We start from the raw sequence: 15,289 nt of genomic DNA on the forward strand, positions 1-15,289 counted from the left end.
TAAGTAATCTGATTACACTGTCGCTCAGATCCAATAATCCAATGATGAGGTAGAGCAGAAGAAGCTCATAGTTAGTGGTTCCAACATTTAACTACTGGCTGCTGCTCCAGATCAAAGCAGTGATGGAAGTTTCTCCTATTTTTCCAAAGTGAAAGATTTTTCAAAAAGAAAATCTACATAAACTCCATTAAAATAAAATCCATAACTAATCAACCCATGAGCAGCACAGAAAGTTGAGAAGAGCCACATCCAGGGAACGGACATTGAGATAGTGGACTCTTAAAAGTACCTAGGAGTGAACCTGAATAACAAACTGAACTTTGCTCATTACACTGAGGCTCTGTATAAGAAAGATCAGAGCAGAAACTTCCTGCTGAGGAGACTGAGGTCTATAACGTGTTGTGGTTGTGGCATCAGCCATCTATGGAACTGGCTGTCATAGCAGTGGCTTATCTGTAGCTGAGAGAAAGCGGCTGGATAAGCTGATCAGGAAGGTCAGCTCTGTGATTGGATGCCTTCTGGAATCATTTAACATCTCTGTTGGATAATGTCTACCTCCCCAAGCATAAATCTGTTTCAGAACTGGAAAGCTCCTTCAGTGACAGCCTGCTGCACCTTAAATGCACCAGGGAGCGTTATCGCAGATCTTCCTCCCAGCAGCTGTAAGGCTTTATAACCACCACTGTTCCCAACAACCTCAATAAGTTGTTATATTCATGCTGATTTTGCAGTTTTTACCTTAATCAGTTAAATAACATGCTGCTGTCATTTTGCACATATTTGATGTTGCTGCTATTTTCAAATATCCATTACTGTAAAAATGTCCATAGCTGTATATTGGTTATTTATTCTCCAGGTGCACAATTTGATATTGTTAAAACACTTTATAGTACAGTATTTTATTGTTTATCTTTTAATAATTCACTATTTTGTTATTCTTATACATTTTTTAAGGTCCATGCTTGAATGACCATTTTTCCCTATAATCTTTTTTCTGCTGTAAACACCAGTTTCCCCATTGTGGGATCATAAAGGGATTTTCTATTCCATTCTATTCTATTTTATATCTAACTCAGGAGCTGCACCTTACACTCCCTGTTATAAAATAAATAATCATTCCACAAAAACATTTTCTTGGTGTGAACCTCAAAGTGTTAAACGTAACAGAAGGATAAACAGAACTGAACATGTCAATCTGTCTATCACATTAAATCCCACTAAATACGTTCAGCTGTGTGGTTGTCATTTGACAAGATACAAAGAAAAAAACTACGAGCTGTGAACATCGTTGTGAGTCGCTCTAAATTTAACAGGCACTGAAACCACTGTTTTTTTTCAACAGATGATATTGGATATATTTTGGTAATATAATACCTAATGCAGACTGTTTATCTGTGAACGTGAACCACTTTCTATATCTGCATTCTCCAACTATGTGTGTGGGAGTGTTTGTGGTCAGGAGGAAAAAGATGGAAGAGAGATGATGAGAAATAAGAGATTCTCTGAGTTACTATTCTGTGGCTCAAACAGAAGAACAGAGGAGGCAACCGGTGGAGAACAGCAGAGAACAGTTTGTGTTCTGCAGGGAAGACGTGTTCAACTTTTAAAAGCTTGACAAAAACCTTTGGCTAATTTTGCACCAACGAAGGTTTATGGGGTAAAATGGCCTGTTGTTCTACAGCACTTTATTTTGCTTCCCTGTTCTACATGTTCATCTATTAATGAACACGTTCACATGTGGGAATTTGCCAACTTTTGAGATTTTTTTATTTTTCTTGCATTATTTCTAAATGCTGATTACTAACACAAATCTCGTACCTTTTGTGTCCAACATGCACTTAAATGTACTCATTGTTGAATATCAAAAACTGCAAACGATTGAGAAATAAATGCATTCTCATGATCTGTGCGGGTTTGGCCATAGGAAGGGCTGAAAAATACTGAAAGTCAATGGGAGTCAACACATGTCCTGACTACATATAGTAGAATGAGGTGGGGAGTGTTTGTGTTTGATACCGTGGAAGCGGTGCAGTTGCTCCCCAGAGACAGACACTTCCCTGAGCACCACTGGCAGCCGTTTGTGTTGGCCGTGCAGCTGTAGCAGTCTGTGTACTGCTCACAACGCTCATCGTCAACATCTGCAACAGGCAGAAAGACACATGACTGCTCTGTTTCCACCAGAGAGAAGATAAGTTTATTTTGTGGAAAAGAGACAGAGAAAGATTATGGGTGAAAAAGATCATCAGACATCAAGATATTTCCCCAGAATTATCTACAACTGACAGATTTCAGCTTTTTAGTTTCGTTTCTTAAAACAAATGAACATTACAAAATAATCTTTTTTTTTTTTTTTTATATGTTTGAAAACATATCAGCTAAAAGAGTTGATGAAGCCATAAAAAGAGCTAAAACCAGGCTTCATTTACAGCTGTCAGATATCATTTTTTGAATAAACCACAGAGCAGTCACAACCTACCGGACTTCTATCAGGCAACAAACAATGCCTTACAGCAGCATTTATACCCCTGAATAGGGATAGGAATTGAAAACCGGTTCTTGTTCAGAACCGGTTCCATGTGTTCCAATTCCATGGCACCGTTTGGCAACTTGCTTAACAATTCTCTTATCAATTCCAGGCATTACCAGAGCCTAGGGGTCTGGGCAGCACAGCTTACGTCACGTTTTTTACGCAATTACGCACACGGCATTCAGTAAGCAAGTACGTCGTGACCAGGCGTAAGTCTAGAAAAGCGAAACAAAAAAAATGCCGCCCCATCGGGTAAAACGATCGAAAGTTTGGCATCATGTTGAGGAAGAGAAAGGTGGCAACAAGGCGCTTTGCAATCATTGCAAAGTGGCAATTACATCCGTGGGAGGAAATACATCCAACAAGCAGAAAAACCTACGCACACAACATGGGATACATTTTAACAAATGCCGTGTTTTTGATGCCTTCCGGACAGAAGCTAAAGTTACGACCACCATGGAAGGCAACTCTGGTGGTAAGTAGCTAGTTTTATATCACTGGCAGTGCTTAATGTGGTTACTAGTAAATCATATACCATTTCTGGAAATAAACCAATTTCCTACCTCTCTTTGGGATTATTAAGAGGTTGTGCCTTTCTTGTTAATCCAGCCCTTCATTGCTAGCATGTTTAATTAGAACTACTGGTAGCTGGAATTCTTACATGATTCTAGCTATTGCAATGGATGTATTGAAACATGCTACGAAGTTGCTCAGCAGTTCAGGAAACGAGAGAAAGATGCCACTCGTTTATTTAAATCAGGGGGAGATAAGTTTATTTCCCGAAATTATACAGTAATGCTTTCTCATTAAACGGAATCAATAAGTGAATCGATAAGAAATCAATCGTTTCACAGAATCGATAAGGGAATCGGCCTCGTGAAAATCTAATCGATTCCCAATCCTACCTCTGAAACTTATTATTTATTGATAGATTGGGTCAGAAATTCCATCTAAACCTCCTAGAATAAAACCTCCAGTGTAGTCAACAGAGGCAGATTTAGACCTTTTTTTAAAATTGGATCTTAGTGACAAACGGCATCTTATGAGAAAAGTTGGAAAAAAAGAGGGAAAATTAGAAATGTGGCCAAATGATGTTAAAAGACATGGAGGCTCATGAGTAACTAATGCGACAAAGTTGTAGTAAAGTGATGAAATTAGTTAGGAAAAAGCTGCTTTTTACCAACTGAAAGGAAATAATGACGTCAATAAAAGGGAGTATTTTCATTATGAAGAGTCAAAAACAGGCTTGTTTTACTGCAGCTTGGTGTCACCTACATGACCTGGTGCTACAGGAGGCCGGGAGCTGGGGATCAGGACTGGAGCTGCTGCTCTCCCACGGCAGGCAGGCTTCCTGGCTGCTGTTCCACATGCAGTGGATCCCAGGCCAGGCCCGGCTGCAGGACTCCAGGCTGGAAAAGGCCGAGCAGCTGGGCGAGGTGTACATCAGGACGTCGCTCAGCAGCAGGCTGTTGAAACCGCCGAACACGTACATCACACTGTGACACACAGAGAAGGAAACAGGTGAGAGGAAGAAAGAATGATGAGCTTCCCCACAGTTCTGAGTGGTTAGGTCCAGAACAGATCCACCTTAGTGATCCCTCTGACTCTAACCTACTCCTTATGAGTCCACCTGATAAGCAGCAGGAGCAGGCAGAGCTGTCTGTTGACCCTGCTGACTGTTTGTGGATGCTGGGTTAATAAGGCTGTTAGTGAACATCTCTGCCCTCTGCCCTTCATCCAGCTGCTGGGATTTCACTGTGGAAATATGTGTGCTGCTGATTATCACTGCTAGGCCGTGAGGATCATTTGTTCATCTCTAACCGATGTCCTGCTTGTTCTGGACTTCCTGCTGAGCTCACAGATGAGGAGAACAGAGGGAGGATCAACGTCCAGGGAAAAGGTGTTTTATTTAGCAGGATCATTGTTTTTAAACACTCCAAGCAAAAATATTCAAAATTCAAAAGGTGTGGTAAATATATAAGAATAAAATATTCAGTAGGAATTACAAAAACCTAAAATTTTCACCCATTTCTTTATTTATGGGTTAAAAATCTAACCGTGTTTTTAAGTCTGCCTGTACCAGGATTTATAAAGGATATCTGTTAAATTAGGTACCAGTTAAAACCGTCACAACACTTTTTATTAGAAACTGCAACTGTGGTGGAAATGTTTCGACTTTACTAGAGAATCATTAATTCTAAAATTATTGAAAACTGACAACTTTTTAGAAAAGTTTTCTTGTGGGCAAATTTAGTAAAATCCAAATAGAGAACAATGACACAAATCGAAGGATACTTTATTACCGTTCTGCCTTAATAAAAAAACATTTAACTAATCGTTACTTAAACTTAACCTAAGACAACCAAGGTGTTTTTTGTATAACCACACAATCATCCTGCTGAATGATTCCTTAAATTCTGTTAATTCAGCACATTATGTTCTGGATGCGAGCTTATTCATTTAGAAAAAGGTTTCACTCCTCACTGCCGATAGGCGGATTAAAGGAGAGTGTATCAAATGGAAAGTGTGGGACCCATTTAAACTTCCCTGAGAAGAAAACAGAGATGTGCTTCGTCTGTAAACCTTAATTATATCATAGCAGCATGTCGTCCATTCAGCTAAACCTGAGCAGCAAACATCGCCTGCAGCAGATTTTTTTCCTTCAGGAGACATAATGACATGAATTGATATAAAATTTTATCTGAAAATAAAAGAAAAACTCCATCAAACAGTGTGGAATACAACTTTTCTCTGATACTTTAAACAGAGGAAAAAAATATATTTTAACCTTTTCCCTCCTAATGGGGGCAGACTGAGCAGAAACCGCACGGCATGTGGATGTTAGACCAGCTTAGTTCAAAGTCTGTATAACTGTAAAACAGTTCGGCCCAGTGCTGTTGCCGCAATAGCTCAGTAGTTATGCCAACGCTAGAAAGCTGGAGTAAGAATTGAGAAGCAGATATAGTTTCCGTTTGCCTTGAATTCATGTATATGCTGGTTAAACCCTAGTATTACCTGCCTGTTAAGTGTCAAAGATAATGTTTTTCCTAGCAGTTTATTTAATAAAGACAGCTCTTCTGTCAGGATAAAAAGTAATAATCTTCGTTATGTATGTAACAAAGATTTGGGAATTAAATGGGATCTTACAGTGCATTCAGAATGACTTTAATCTAGAACACTGAGGCATATCTTGATATGGCTGGAGCCGGCAATGTCTCCTCATTTACAAATGTGTATAATGTAATGATGCGACATCTGATGATGTGGGGAGTGTTGACCTAGTGGTTAAAGCAGTGTGCTGATGCTCTGATAAAGTCCGAAAATCCCCACAGCCTCCACTCTGGGTTCCTGAGCAAGATCCTTAACCCACAAATGCTCCCTGGGCCCCACACGATGGCAGCCCACTGCTCCCCAAGGGGATGGGTTCAATGCAGAGGTACATTTCTCCAATGTAAGATCAATAAAGTTCAATTATTATGTGGCAGGGTATAATACTGGAGTTTTATAAAATGCTTCCTTAACCTTTATTCAGGGTTGCTGCTGACTAACCTCTCTGTTCTGAGTAAGATGACCATTCTGTAGAAGATAAAGTCATGGTTTCTAATCATTTAATAGATAAACCTTATAAAGTGTGATTTAAAGTGGCTGTTCTGTGTGATATCTTCTACAGAAAGAATCGAGGAGGGAAAGCTTAACGATGTAAACACAGAGCTTTACTTCACAACCGTTTGAGACCAACCCAAAATGAGTCCGGCCAATCACGTTGCACTTTAAGGCACAAATACAGCTGTGACTAGAGTAAGTGCTGCCAAGCCAAAATATACATGGCAGCACAGGAGGATGCTTGCATAGCTGCTGACAATATCGTCCATGGTTACAGTCCTTGGCTAAAATCAAACTTTTTTGTTGTTGTTGTTTTTTGGTAGGTGGGCCCTTTGTGTCACTTTGTCCAAAAAGCTCAGGATGTTCTAATAAATATGCCTTAAATAAATTCCATGCATGCAGTCCCAGATTACTAATGTGTAGAACTAAACCAGAGAGTTACAGATTAGCAATCTAGTTTAACAAGTTAATTTCTGTAAGGACTTTTAAAATAGATAAAAATATTCACAGACTTTAATTATGTTAAACTAATACACATTAATATTTCCTTGTTAGGTCTGTTATGATAACAGCAATTAGCCTTAGGGTAGAAGACGTGGGAAAAGCCCTTTATATGATTACTGTAGAACTGTTAGCTATGCTGTGATCATATTCTTTAAATTATACTGTAATGTTTTGCTACGAACACAGATGCTTCATGGAAAAAATGGCATTTTGCTTCCTTGTATACAGTTGTACAGTGTTTTTAAAAGAGGGCCACAAATCCACACTAAGAGCCTGAAAGTTTTATTATTATACTGTAAATGTGTTCATCTGTCATCCCAACCTGGGAAGAGAGAGGAGAAAATAAATAAATGGGGTTATATGATGACTTATAGGATGATTCTGTGGCCTTGGGGACCCTTATTGAAATATTCAGTCATAACCCTGATCATACTTTATTTCTTTTTCAACCAACCGTCAGATTATTTACCTTGGCATATCTTAGCTTTTCTTTATATGAACGTTTCTTCTGCATCTTCCACTTTCTGGAGGCTTTTCTCTTTTTAACTGTTCAGCTCTTTACTGTAAGTACAAAATAATCTCTTAACACCACCCCTAAGGCCAGAAGCTGGCCATTTGTGTTAATATTTGGTGCGTTTTCTGCAACAGGATGTATAATTTATTGAGGCAGGCGGACTATGGATCGGCTGGCAGAGATGATGATACTGGATGAGTCATTGTTTTCTACCATGCCATTATTTTCTAGTCCTAAAAAAATTATCCCTGAAATGATACATGGTAACAAGCAGGATTCCTTCTAGGTCTGAAAAACAGATTTGATCTAGATTTCTGTTCTACAAGATAAAGTAGTGATACCAGAAAAAAAAAAAAAAGTGATGACACTTCCTCTTCAGAAAGATGAAGTCAATTGCAAATAACTAAGGTAGAGACAGAATGAACTGAGCCTCCAAACATTGTCTAACTTTTGATAAAACAAACAAGAACATGGTCTAGAGACCCTTTAATGAAATTTAACTAAACAATAAAATAAAGATGAAGCATATTTATTAGGGGTGTAAATAATAATCGTTTTGTATCGATATTACAGCTTTCATTGATTTATTTCAAACTTGAAACTTTGTTTAGCCTGTAAGGTCTAAAAAAAAATAAAAAATTAATCGATTAATCAAATTGAATCAAATCGTGGTGTATTCTTAAGTATCGAAAATAATCGAATCGTTGGGTCAGGAAATCAATACTGAATTAAATCGCCACGATGGGTCTGATTTACACCCCTAATATTTATATTTTTAAGCTATTAAACCATAACCTAAAATATAAAAAAAAAAAACATGTTGGATGATGCTGTTTTTATTGCTCTTAAACATACATTAGAAAAATTAGTATTTCAACCAATACTTTGAGTTAATTCTGGTTCATTTCTGTGGGGCAGAGGGTGCAAAGTTTAGAAACCTTCACTTTACAGTAGAAAGGAGGATCTGGTCTATGTAAATGTTTTCAGAAGCAGCCTAGTACAAATTCTATCTTGCAGGTAATTATGAAGAGTTTGTTCTTTATAGATCAACTACAGCAGCAGGGTAGTAGCTACAGGTTCCTGTGTTTTATCTGCTCTAATTGTCAGCTTCAGTCTGGTTTAACCCCTAAACCATGGAGTAACAAGAGTCACACTGGTTTGTTTGGGTCCTGTTCTATTAAATAGCTGTCAGATAAGGTTTCCCAAAGGAAACTCATCTTAAAAAGCTTAGACCCACAGTTCACCGGCACTGAGCTTTATGTGTCCTTGAAGCTAATATCTAAACTGATAGCTTTAGCTCATGTCTTCTGGGAGCTTTGCTACTCTGCTGTAACAGATACAGAAGCTTTGCAGATCATTTAAAGCTAAACTATTGATGTTGTAGGGTTAGTTTTCAGCTTGCAAGTGGCATATTTTTTTTCTATACATCTACCCCATACAGGGACTGTTTCCCTATTGGCTTAAAATAGTTTGTTATATATTTTCAAATAACACTCCTAATTGTCCTTTCAACAAAGTTTAAAGCTTCCTGCTGCAGGTGAGCTGCTGTACTTTGTGGGTTGCAACTCTGCTGTCAAAAGAAGTCTGACAATCTGGATGAATGAACAGGTAAGTGTACTGATTTTAAAGCATGTCAGGATCTTTAAATAATATATTTTTTTATTGTTTTTGAAATAATAAACTGTCCTACTTCCTCCTTAAGGAAGGTTTTTCTACCTGTCGCTGATGACAGCAGAGTGTCCAAAGCGGTTGACATCATGGTGGAGGTCTGGTCGAGGCATCACTGTCCATTCGTCACACGCTGCAGCGAGAAGATGAAGGAGACGTCAGAGTGATGGCCCACTCTCACACATTCAATCACACACATTTTACAGCAGTAAAATCTGATGCAGACGCGCCTCGGGTGGTTAGAGAGACCTTTAACAAGTCTTCTGCTGGAGTCAGTCAAACTAAAAGGACAACCTGTCTGAGACACTAAGAGGGAAACTACACAACAAGGTTAACGTGAGGTAGAGAGAATCTGCAAAATATGAAAAGATGTGTTCAGGTTAAAATAATAAAAATTCAGATTTCATCGAAAATGCTTTAATTTGTGTGAGTGGAAGATCTTTAAAGGCATATATGTGAAACAAGGAAACTCCTCCAGCTCAAGCTTGAGTCTGAGTTCAGTATGTTTAGATAAGCCTGTATCAGCTGACTTCATCATGAAAAGCTCAACTACTCCAGGTTTAAATGAAGGCCCAACATCAAATCTGACAGCAACATTTAAAAACTAGAAAAGCAGTCTGAGAGCCCAGACGTCTGCCCAGAAGCTCATTTGCCCCCGACATTTTGTGACTTCCACCTTTAGCTAAAACCTGTATTCACAGGATCTTTCAACAACTTCCTGGATCCAAAGGGTGGTCTGGATCATCACCAACATTTAATGAATTGTTCCTTGGACTGAGATGCACCTTTGGTAAAAAAAAAAAAAAAAAAATGAAAATAAAAAATAATTAAAATGCATTTGTAACTTTTAAAGCTATCCTGTACAAGACGGACAGACAGAGTAACCTGACTCCGCCACATGGATTTGCTCCGCATATCCATCTGGAAACCTTCCGTTAATTTTTGGAAGGGGCGAAAATACTGGTTAACTGATTGGCCTATGTTGGTGATAGACGGGCCAAATAAACCAATCAGATCAACAAAGCATATGACGTACTAACAGAGCGACGACGAAAACACAACCACAAGCCAGGCTACTTTTGCCCAAACCTCTGAAAAAAGCCTCCAGAGCTCTGTTTTGCTCTTCTTTCAGTGAAGAAATACTCTGTAATTCCGATAAAACTTGCTAATGTAAAATAACCACATTGTACATTGTTTGAGTGTGCATATAACAAATAAACTGTTTTATCCAACTCAAACATTTTTTTAAATATTATTCAACACTAGGTAGAATGAGAAAGCATCATGTGATAATCGAGATCTTTTCTATATTTTTCTGTTGTTTAGCATAATTTGCTGATGTCTATGGGAATGCTAAAGTGAGCAGCTAACTTTCTTTCCACTGTTTAAGCTCTGTGCTCTTTGAACAGTTCTCCATTGTCGTCAATGGAGCTGTCAGGACTGTCATACATAGACAGCTCTGACTTAAATAGATATTTGGGTTTATTAGGAGAATCACCACAGCAGCAGTAGGTACAGCTCTGGTTCACACGCTCACTGCAAGCCAGGCTGGAAAGCACACACACCTGCTGTGAAAAACAGAGGAAGTCTTCAGTCTCCCAGAGAAAGGCCTGCCTACATGTAGAGTCAGTGCCATCTGCTGTGATAACGTGGTATCGCAGGTGGGACAGTGTAAAGTCCCTCAGATCAGGGATTCATGACAACAGCAGCAGACAATGCCAGGACACCAGGCAGCCTAAGAAATCTGCTCTTTAATTGAGTTGAGCTTGTTAAGAGAAGGCTTGGTCCATTTTAAATGTAATTAGCCAACAATTACCAAAGGTGCTGCTGCCAACAGCCTTGCAGCTGGCTGGGGTTTGGTGGATTATACTGTCAGCTTAGATTCATCTTGTAAAAATCAGAGAGGATGGATGATGATGGGGAAAACTAGAGGTTAGGAAGATGTTCAACCCGTCACAGGAGTCAGTATTTTCTGATGCAGCTGTGCCACATTATGATTAATCTACATGGAGTAGAGAAGAAGTCACCTAAAAACTTTTCCTCCAACTTTACTGGTTGTCAGTTAACTTTCTAATGACAGAAGTTCCTGAGGCCATCATGAAGCCTGGTGGGAAATCTGCCCCACTTCCCAAGAGATTCCAGTCTCCAATTAATGAGCCATTTATGACAGCATGGCAGAACGAGGCCAACGCCATCTATAACAATGTTTCTAGACTGATAGGTTAATGAGAACCTCCCCATGGTTCCTGCCTCTAACCCCCATCAGGGCAGGCACCAACCTCTGGGGCTTTAATATAGTAAATAAAGGAATAAAGCTTATTTTTAAACATTATATGATTTTAAATTTGGTTTCTGATTCCCCATTGGTTTGAGTGGAACCGGTTTGACCGGCTCAGCCCTCACTCCCAAAAGTTTAATCACACTGATAGTTTTTACCATGAAAAATAAATAAATCTGTTTTCATAGCAGCTGCATCAGATTTATTTTTATTTTAATCTAAACTATAATTTGAGCTGGTTTTATTTTTAAGGGAAGAATGATCATTATATCTGCAGCTGATATTTTTTTCTTCATCCTTTAACATTTAGGAAAGAACTAAAGCAGGAGGAGGAGGAGGGATCATCGCCTCAGTTATCCTCGCCAACCAAAATACTTCTGACACTGCTACCTAAATGATGTTGGCCCGTTGTTTTTTTTTTTAGTCTGTTAGCATGTTTTGGAACATCTTCCTGATTTTAGACGGAGCTATAACCGGCAGCAGTATTCAGGTTCCAGAAAAACTCAGCTCTAAGAGGTGAAGTTGGTGTTTAAAATATCTACTTCCTGTATTGCAGATTAAACTGGTTTACCGCTGAGGTGTGATGACAGTAATGTGCTCGTAGCTAAAACCGAGGCTGGACTTGCACTTCTCTGTGTAGCAACTGAAAACATAAATCTAATCTGCTGCTGGTGAATGATGGATGCTCGGTGTGAATTAATCACTGAGCACTGTTTAGGGTCACTTTTACAGTTTTTGGGGATTATTATCCATGAGCTGTTTAAAGCAGTCTTAAAATGCCAGGTAATCAAAGTTTTAAAAAATGCAAATTTTCCCATGGCGAGGCGCAAACTCCCTCGCTAGTTTTAACATATCAAGCAGTTCCAACACAGCGCATTTCAGAGCAGATGAGCCTGCAGAAGCAATTGGTTCCATCAGCTCAGGTCAGGTCATAAATATTTGGCATTTTCATACTGATTTTGTAGTTAAACTAGGTTTGTCACGGTACTGAAATGTCAAACTTGATATTGATACTCAAAATATTCAATATATTCAAATATTCACTCACTGATTTTGATTTGAATTAAACATAAAACTACAACATCTAATTGGTCATTTAAAGCCCAACTTTAGGTTTTTTTTCAGTCAAATATTGCAAAGAAAAAAGTCTAAAAGCAGCAAAACAAGAAGATGATCACTGTGATGTGTGGCAGTGAGTGTTTGGATGCACCAATGCAGGGCAGCCAGATCAAGCCCGACAGCTTTGAAAATGAATGGGCTTAATAAAAAAGGAAGCAGAAAAACAGCAGCTCAGCAAAATGAATTGTTATTAACATGTGAAGTGAGAGATCTAGAAGTCAATCTGTGGAGGAGGTCATTCCTCCCTAAAGGAGCGGAACCCCTTAAGATATTCTGTCATTTATTAATCTTTCATTTAAAGCATTTAATCTTTGTTTGTTGAACATCTCTAGCCTGGGGATGTAGTTATGCATATGGGTGTCCTTCCTTTTGAATGCTAATTGAATTGAATCGTGAGCTAACTGAAGATTCCCGCCTCTAGTCTGCAGTGAGCAGATAGAACATGAACATAGACTGACAGGCTGCTGAACCGTCTGCTCAGAAACAGACCAGCTTCCCTGAAACATGCAGCTACATGCATGGACTATCCTAAAATGCTCCAGGAGAAAGGTTTTTACAGCAGATTAGAAGCTTATTGGTGGTTTGATGAACGTATCAGTGAAGCTCTCAAACAATAGAAACAAAGGAAGATATTTCTTCTTTATCCCAGGTTCATGTTAGGATTATTGGAGATTATTTAAGGTACATCAATAGTGGGAATTACAGAAAAATTTAGCAAATCTAAAAGGCCTAGTGGAGAGTTATCTGCATGAGAGGATCTGTTCTATAAAGATTACATTGATTCTGGTGATGATATTAGAAAGATGACCATCAACATAATGCTGCACATATAGTGATTAAAGTGTAAACATCTGTGTGGGCGTTACTTACCCAAACTGTAGGCCAGGAAATCAGCGGAGAAGCACTTGGCACCGTGGCTCATGGATGTGTCGTTGTGCGTGTTTCCTCCAAACACCAACATGGTGCCGCTCACTATAACCGCCGTGTGAAGGTAACGGAAGAAGCCGCTGTCTCTCAAAACGGTCCTGCACGACCAAACAGACAATGGTTACACCTCTGCTCTCACCCCAGCTGAGGGGTTTATAATCGGAAGATCCAAAGCTAAAAAAAATCATACACTAGGAATAAGAACAGCAGCCTGCAAAGGGTTCTATTTCATCCCTACTGACCGCCAGAGGGCGGTGCTGAAAGCACTGAATGTTCCCTTCGGGCATGCGCAGTTCGAGTAATTATACCAACAGAGTCACACCTGTGACACCGGATGACCACTCAGAAGCTATATAGCCTGGTGTCATCCTTTGCTCTGCTCCTTTTTTCTTCTCGCAAGCGGTTCGCTAACTTCCCCGTTGTCTGAAGCCCCTGTCTCTTGACCGGAGTTGCGGTTATTCTCCGCCCTCCCAGGGCTGCAACGGGTCGATTCTGAAGATTACGGTAGGTAAGTGAGTTGTTTGCTGGTGATGGTAGCGTCCGCGCCCCCTCTCCCGGCTCACGACTTTAGCTTTTTACCTACAGCTTCGTGCTGTTTTGTTCCGAACTGGTGACGGCAGCGTTTTCGCCCCTACTCCCAGTGTGAATAACTTCACTGTCGAAGTTATATACGGCTAACGTAGTTAGCTTCTTTAGCTTGTTGGTGTTATACCTGGTGACGGCAGCGGTTTTCGCCCCCTCTCCCAGTATATTCCCTACTTTTGCATCCTTTTTTTCACCGGTCTGCGCTGCTATAATTACTGACGGCCGCTGTTTTCGCCCCCTCTCCCAACCAAGTGTGGTCTACTTCGTTGCCGAAGTTGGAGACGGCTAACGTTGTTAGCCTTTTTTGGTTTGTTTGCAGCCTTCTTCATCGGTCTGCTTAATTATAAATGGTGACGGCAGCGTTTTCGCCCCCTCTCCCAATATCAACCTTTTTTTGCAGCCTTTTCGTTGGTCTGCTCTCTTAATTGGTGACGGCAGCGTTTATCGCTCCTACTCCCTACTTAAGTTGCCATACAGCTAACGTTGTTAGCTTTTTTTGTTTATTGCTTTTATACCTGGTGACGGTAGCGGTTCTCGCCCCCTCTCCCGGTATCGGCCGCCTTGTGTCCGCAGCCTCTCTTGTTTTATCCGCTATAATTGGTGACGGCAGCGTTGTTCGCTCCTACTTCCAACTTAAGTTTCCATACAGCTAACGTTGTTAGCTTTTTTGGTTTATTGGTTTTATACCTGGTGACGGTAGCGGTTCTCGCCCCCTCTCCCAGTATCGGCTGCCTTGTGCTCGCAGCCTCTTTCGTTTCTCTGCTGTAATTGGTGACGGCTGCGTTTGCGCCCCCTCTCCCGATTTTCGATAACTTTCTGTTCTTTAAGCCTTGTCGGCCTTCGACATGGATGGCTCTCACAGCTGCATAGATTGTGGGGCTGCCCTGCAGGCAGAGGATGGCCACGACCTGTGCCCTACCTGCCTTGGACATGAGCACCTTTTGGAGGCGCTGTCTGAGAACCCCTGTATGAACTGCAGCTTTATGCCCCATGCAGTGAGGGTGGCCCGGTTGGCCCAGTTGTGCCCCCAGGAGGGCTCGGACCTTCCGCCCTCTGGGCAGGTGGTTCCCCCCAAGCGTTCTAAGCGCCGTGGTGGGACCACAGCATCTGTGCCCCTCCCCCGGAGGAAGCGGGCCAAACCTGACCAGGGCCTGTCCACAAGGGTGGAGCAGTTGTCAGCAGAGCTGGCAGAGATGAAGTCCTTGTTGCAGACACGGCAATCTGATCCCTCGCTCCCAGTGGTTGGGCTCTCTTCCCCACCAATGCCCGAGCTGGTTGTAGAGGATGACGTTATCTCTCTGGCTGCCTCCGCTTCTCATTTTAGAGATGAGGAGGAGGCAGGGTCCTCTCAAGCCTCTGAGGCTGGTTCATTTTCATCTCAGAGTGCGGTTGGAGAGGCCGGTGACGGTTCCATGCGGGAGGTCATGTCTATGGCCCTGAAGCAGCTGCAGCTGGAACTCCCACAAGGAGAGGCATCCAGCTCTGGCAGTGCTTTTTTCAGACGTGGAAGGGCTCCTACTCCTTTTTCTGTACCTCCATCAGAGGAGTACCTGAAGGAGTTACA

The 15,289-nt window shown here is 40.8% G+C and overlaps 1 protein-coding gene across 3 annotated transcripts in view; it reads right to left on the reverse strand.

The window, feature by feature from the left end:
- Positions 1–15,289, reverse strand: part of atrn (attractin) — a 192,218-nt gene that overhangs the window by 129,655 nt on the left and 47,274 nt on the right. For all 3 annotated transcript variants that reach the window (XR_005282435.1, XR_005282434.1, XM_038304648.1), the window contains exons 10-13: positions 13,084–13,238; positions 8,865–8,949; positions 3,803–4,023; positions 2,017–2,138 (exon numbers count right to left, since the gene is read on the reverse strand). Coding sequence is in view for 1 of the 3 variants with exons in the window: in XM_038304648.1 (XP_038160576.1) it covers positions 2,017–2,138; positions 3,803–4,023; positions 8,865–8,949; positions 13,084–13,238 (583 nt within the window). In the remaining 2 variants the exon portion in view is untranslated. The remainder of the gene's footprint in view (positions 1–2,016; positions 2,139–3,802; positions 4,024–8,864; positions 8,950–13,083; positions 13,239–15,289) is intronic.

This window comes from Cyprinodon tularosa, unplaced genomic scaffold, assembly GCF_016077235.1.
Source record: "Cyprinodon tularosa strain WSP-4 unplaced genomic scaffold, ASM1607723v1 ctg54, whole genome shotgun sequence".
NCBI lineage: Eukaryota > Metazoa > Chordata > Actinopteri > Cyprinodontiformes > Cyprinodontidae > Cyprinodon > Cyprinodon tularosa.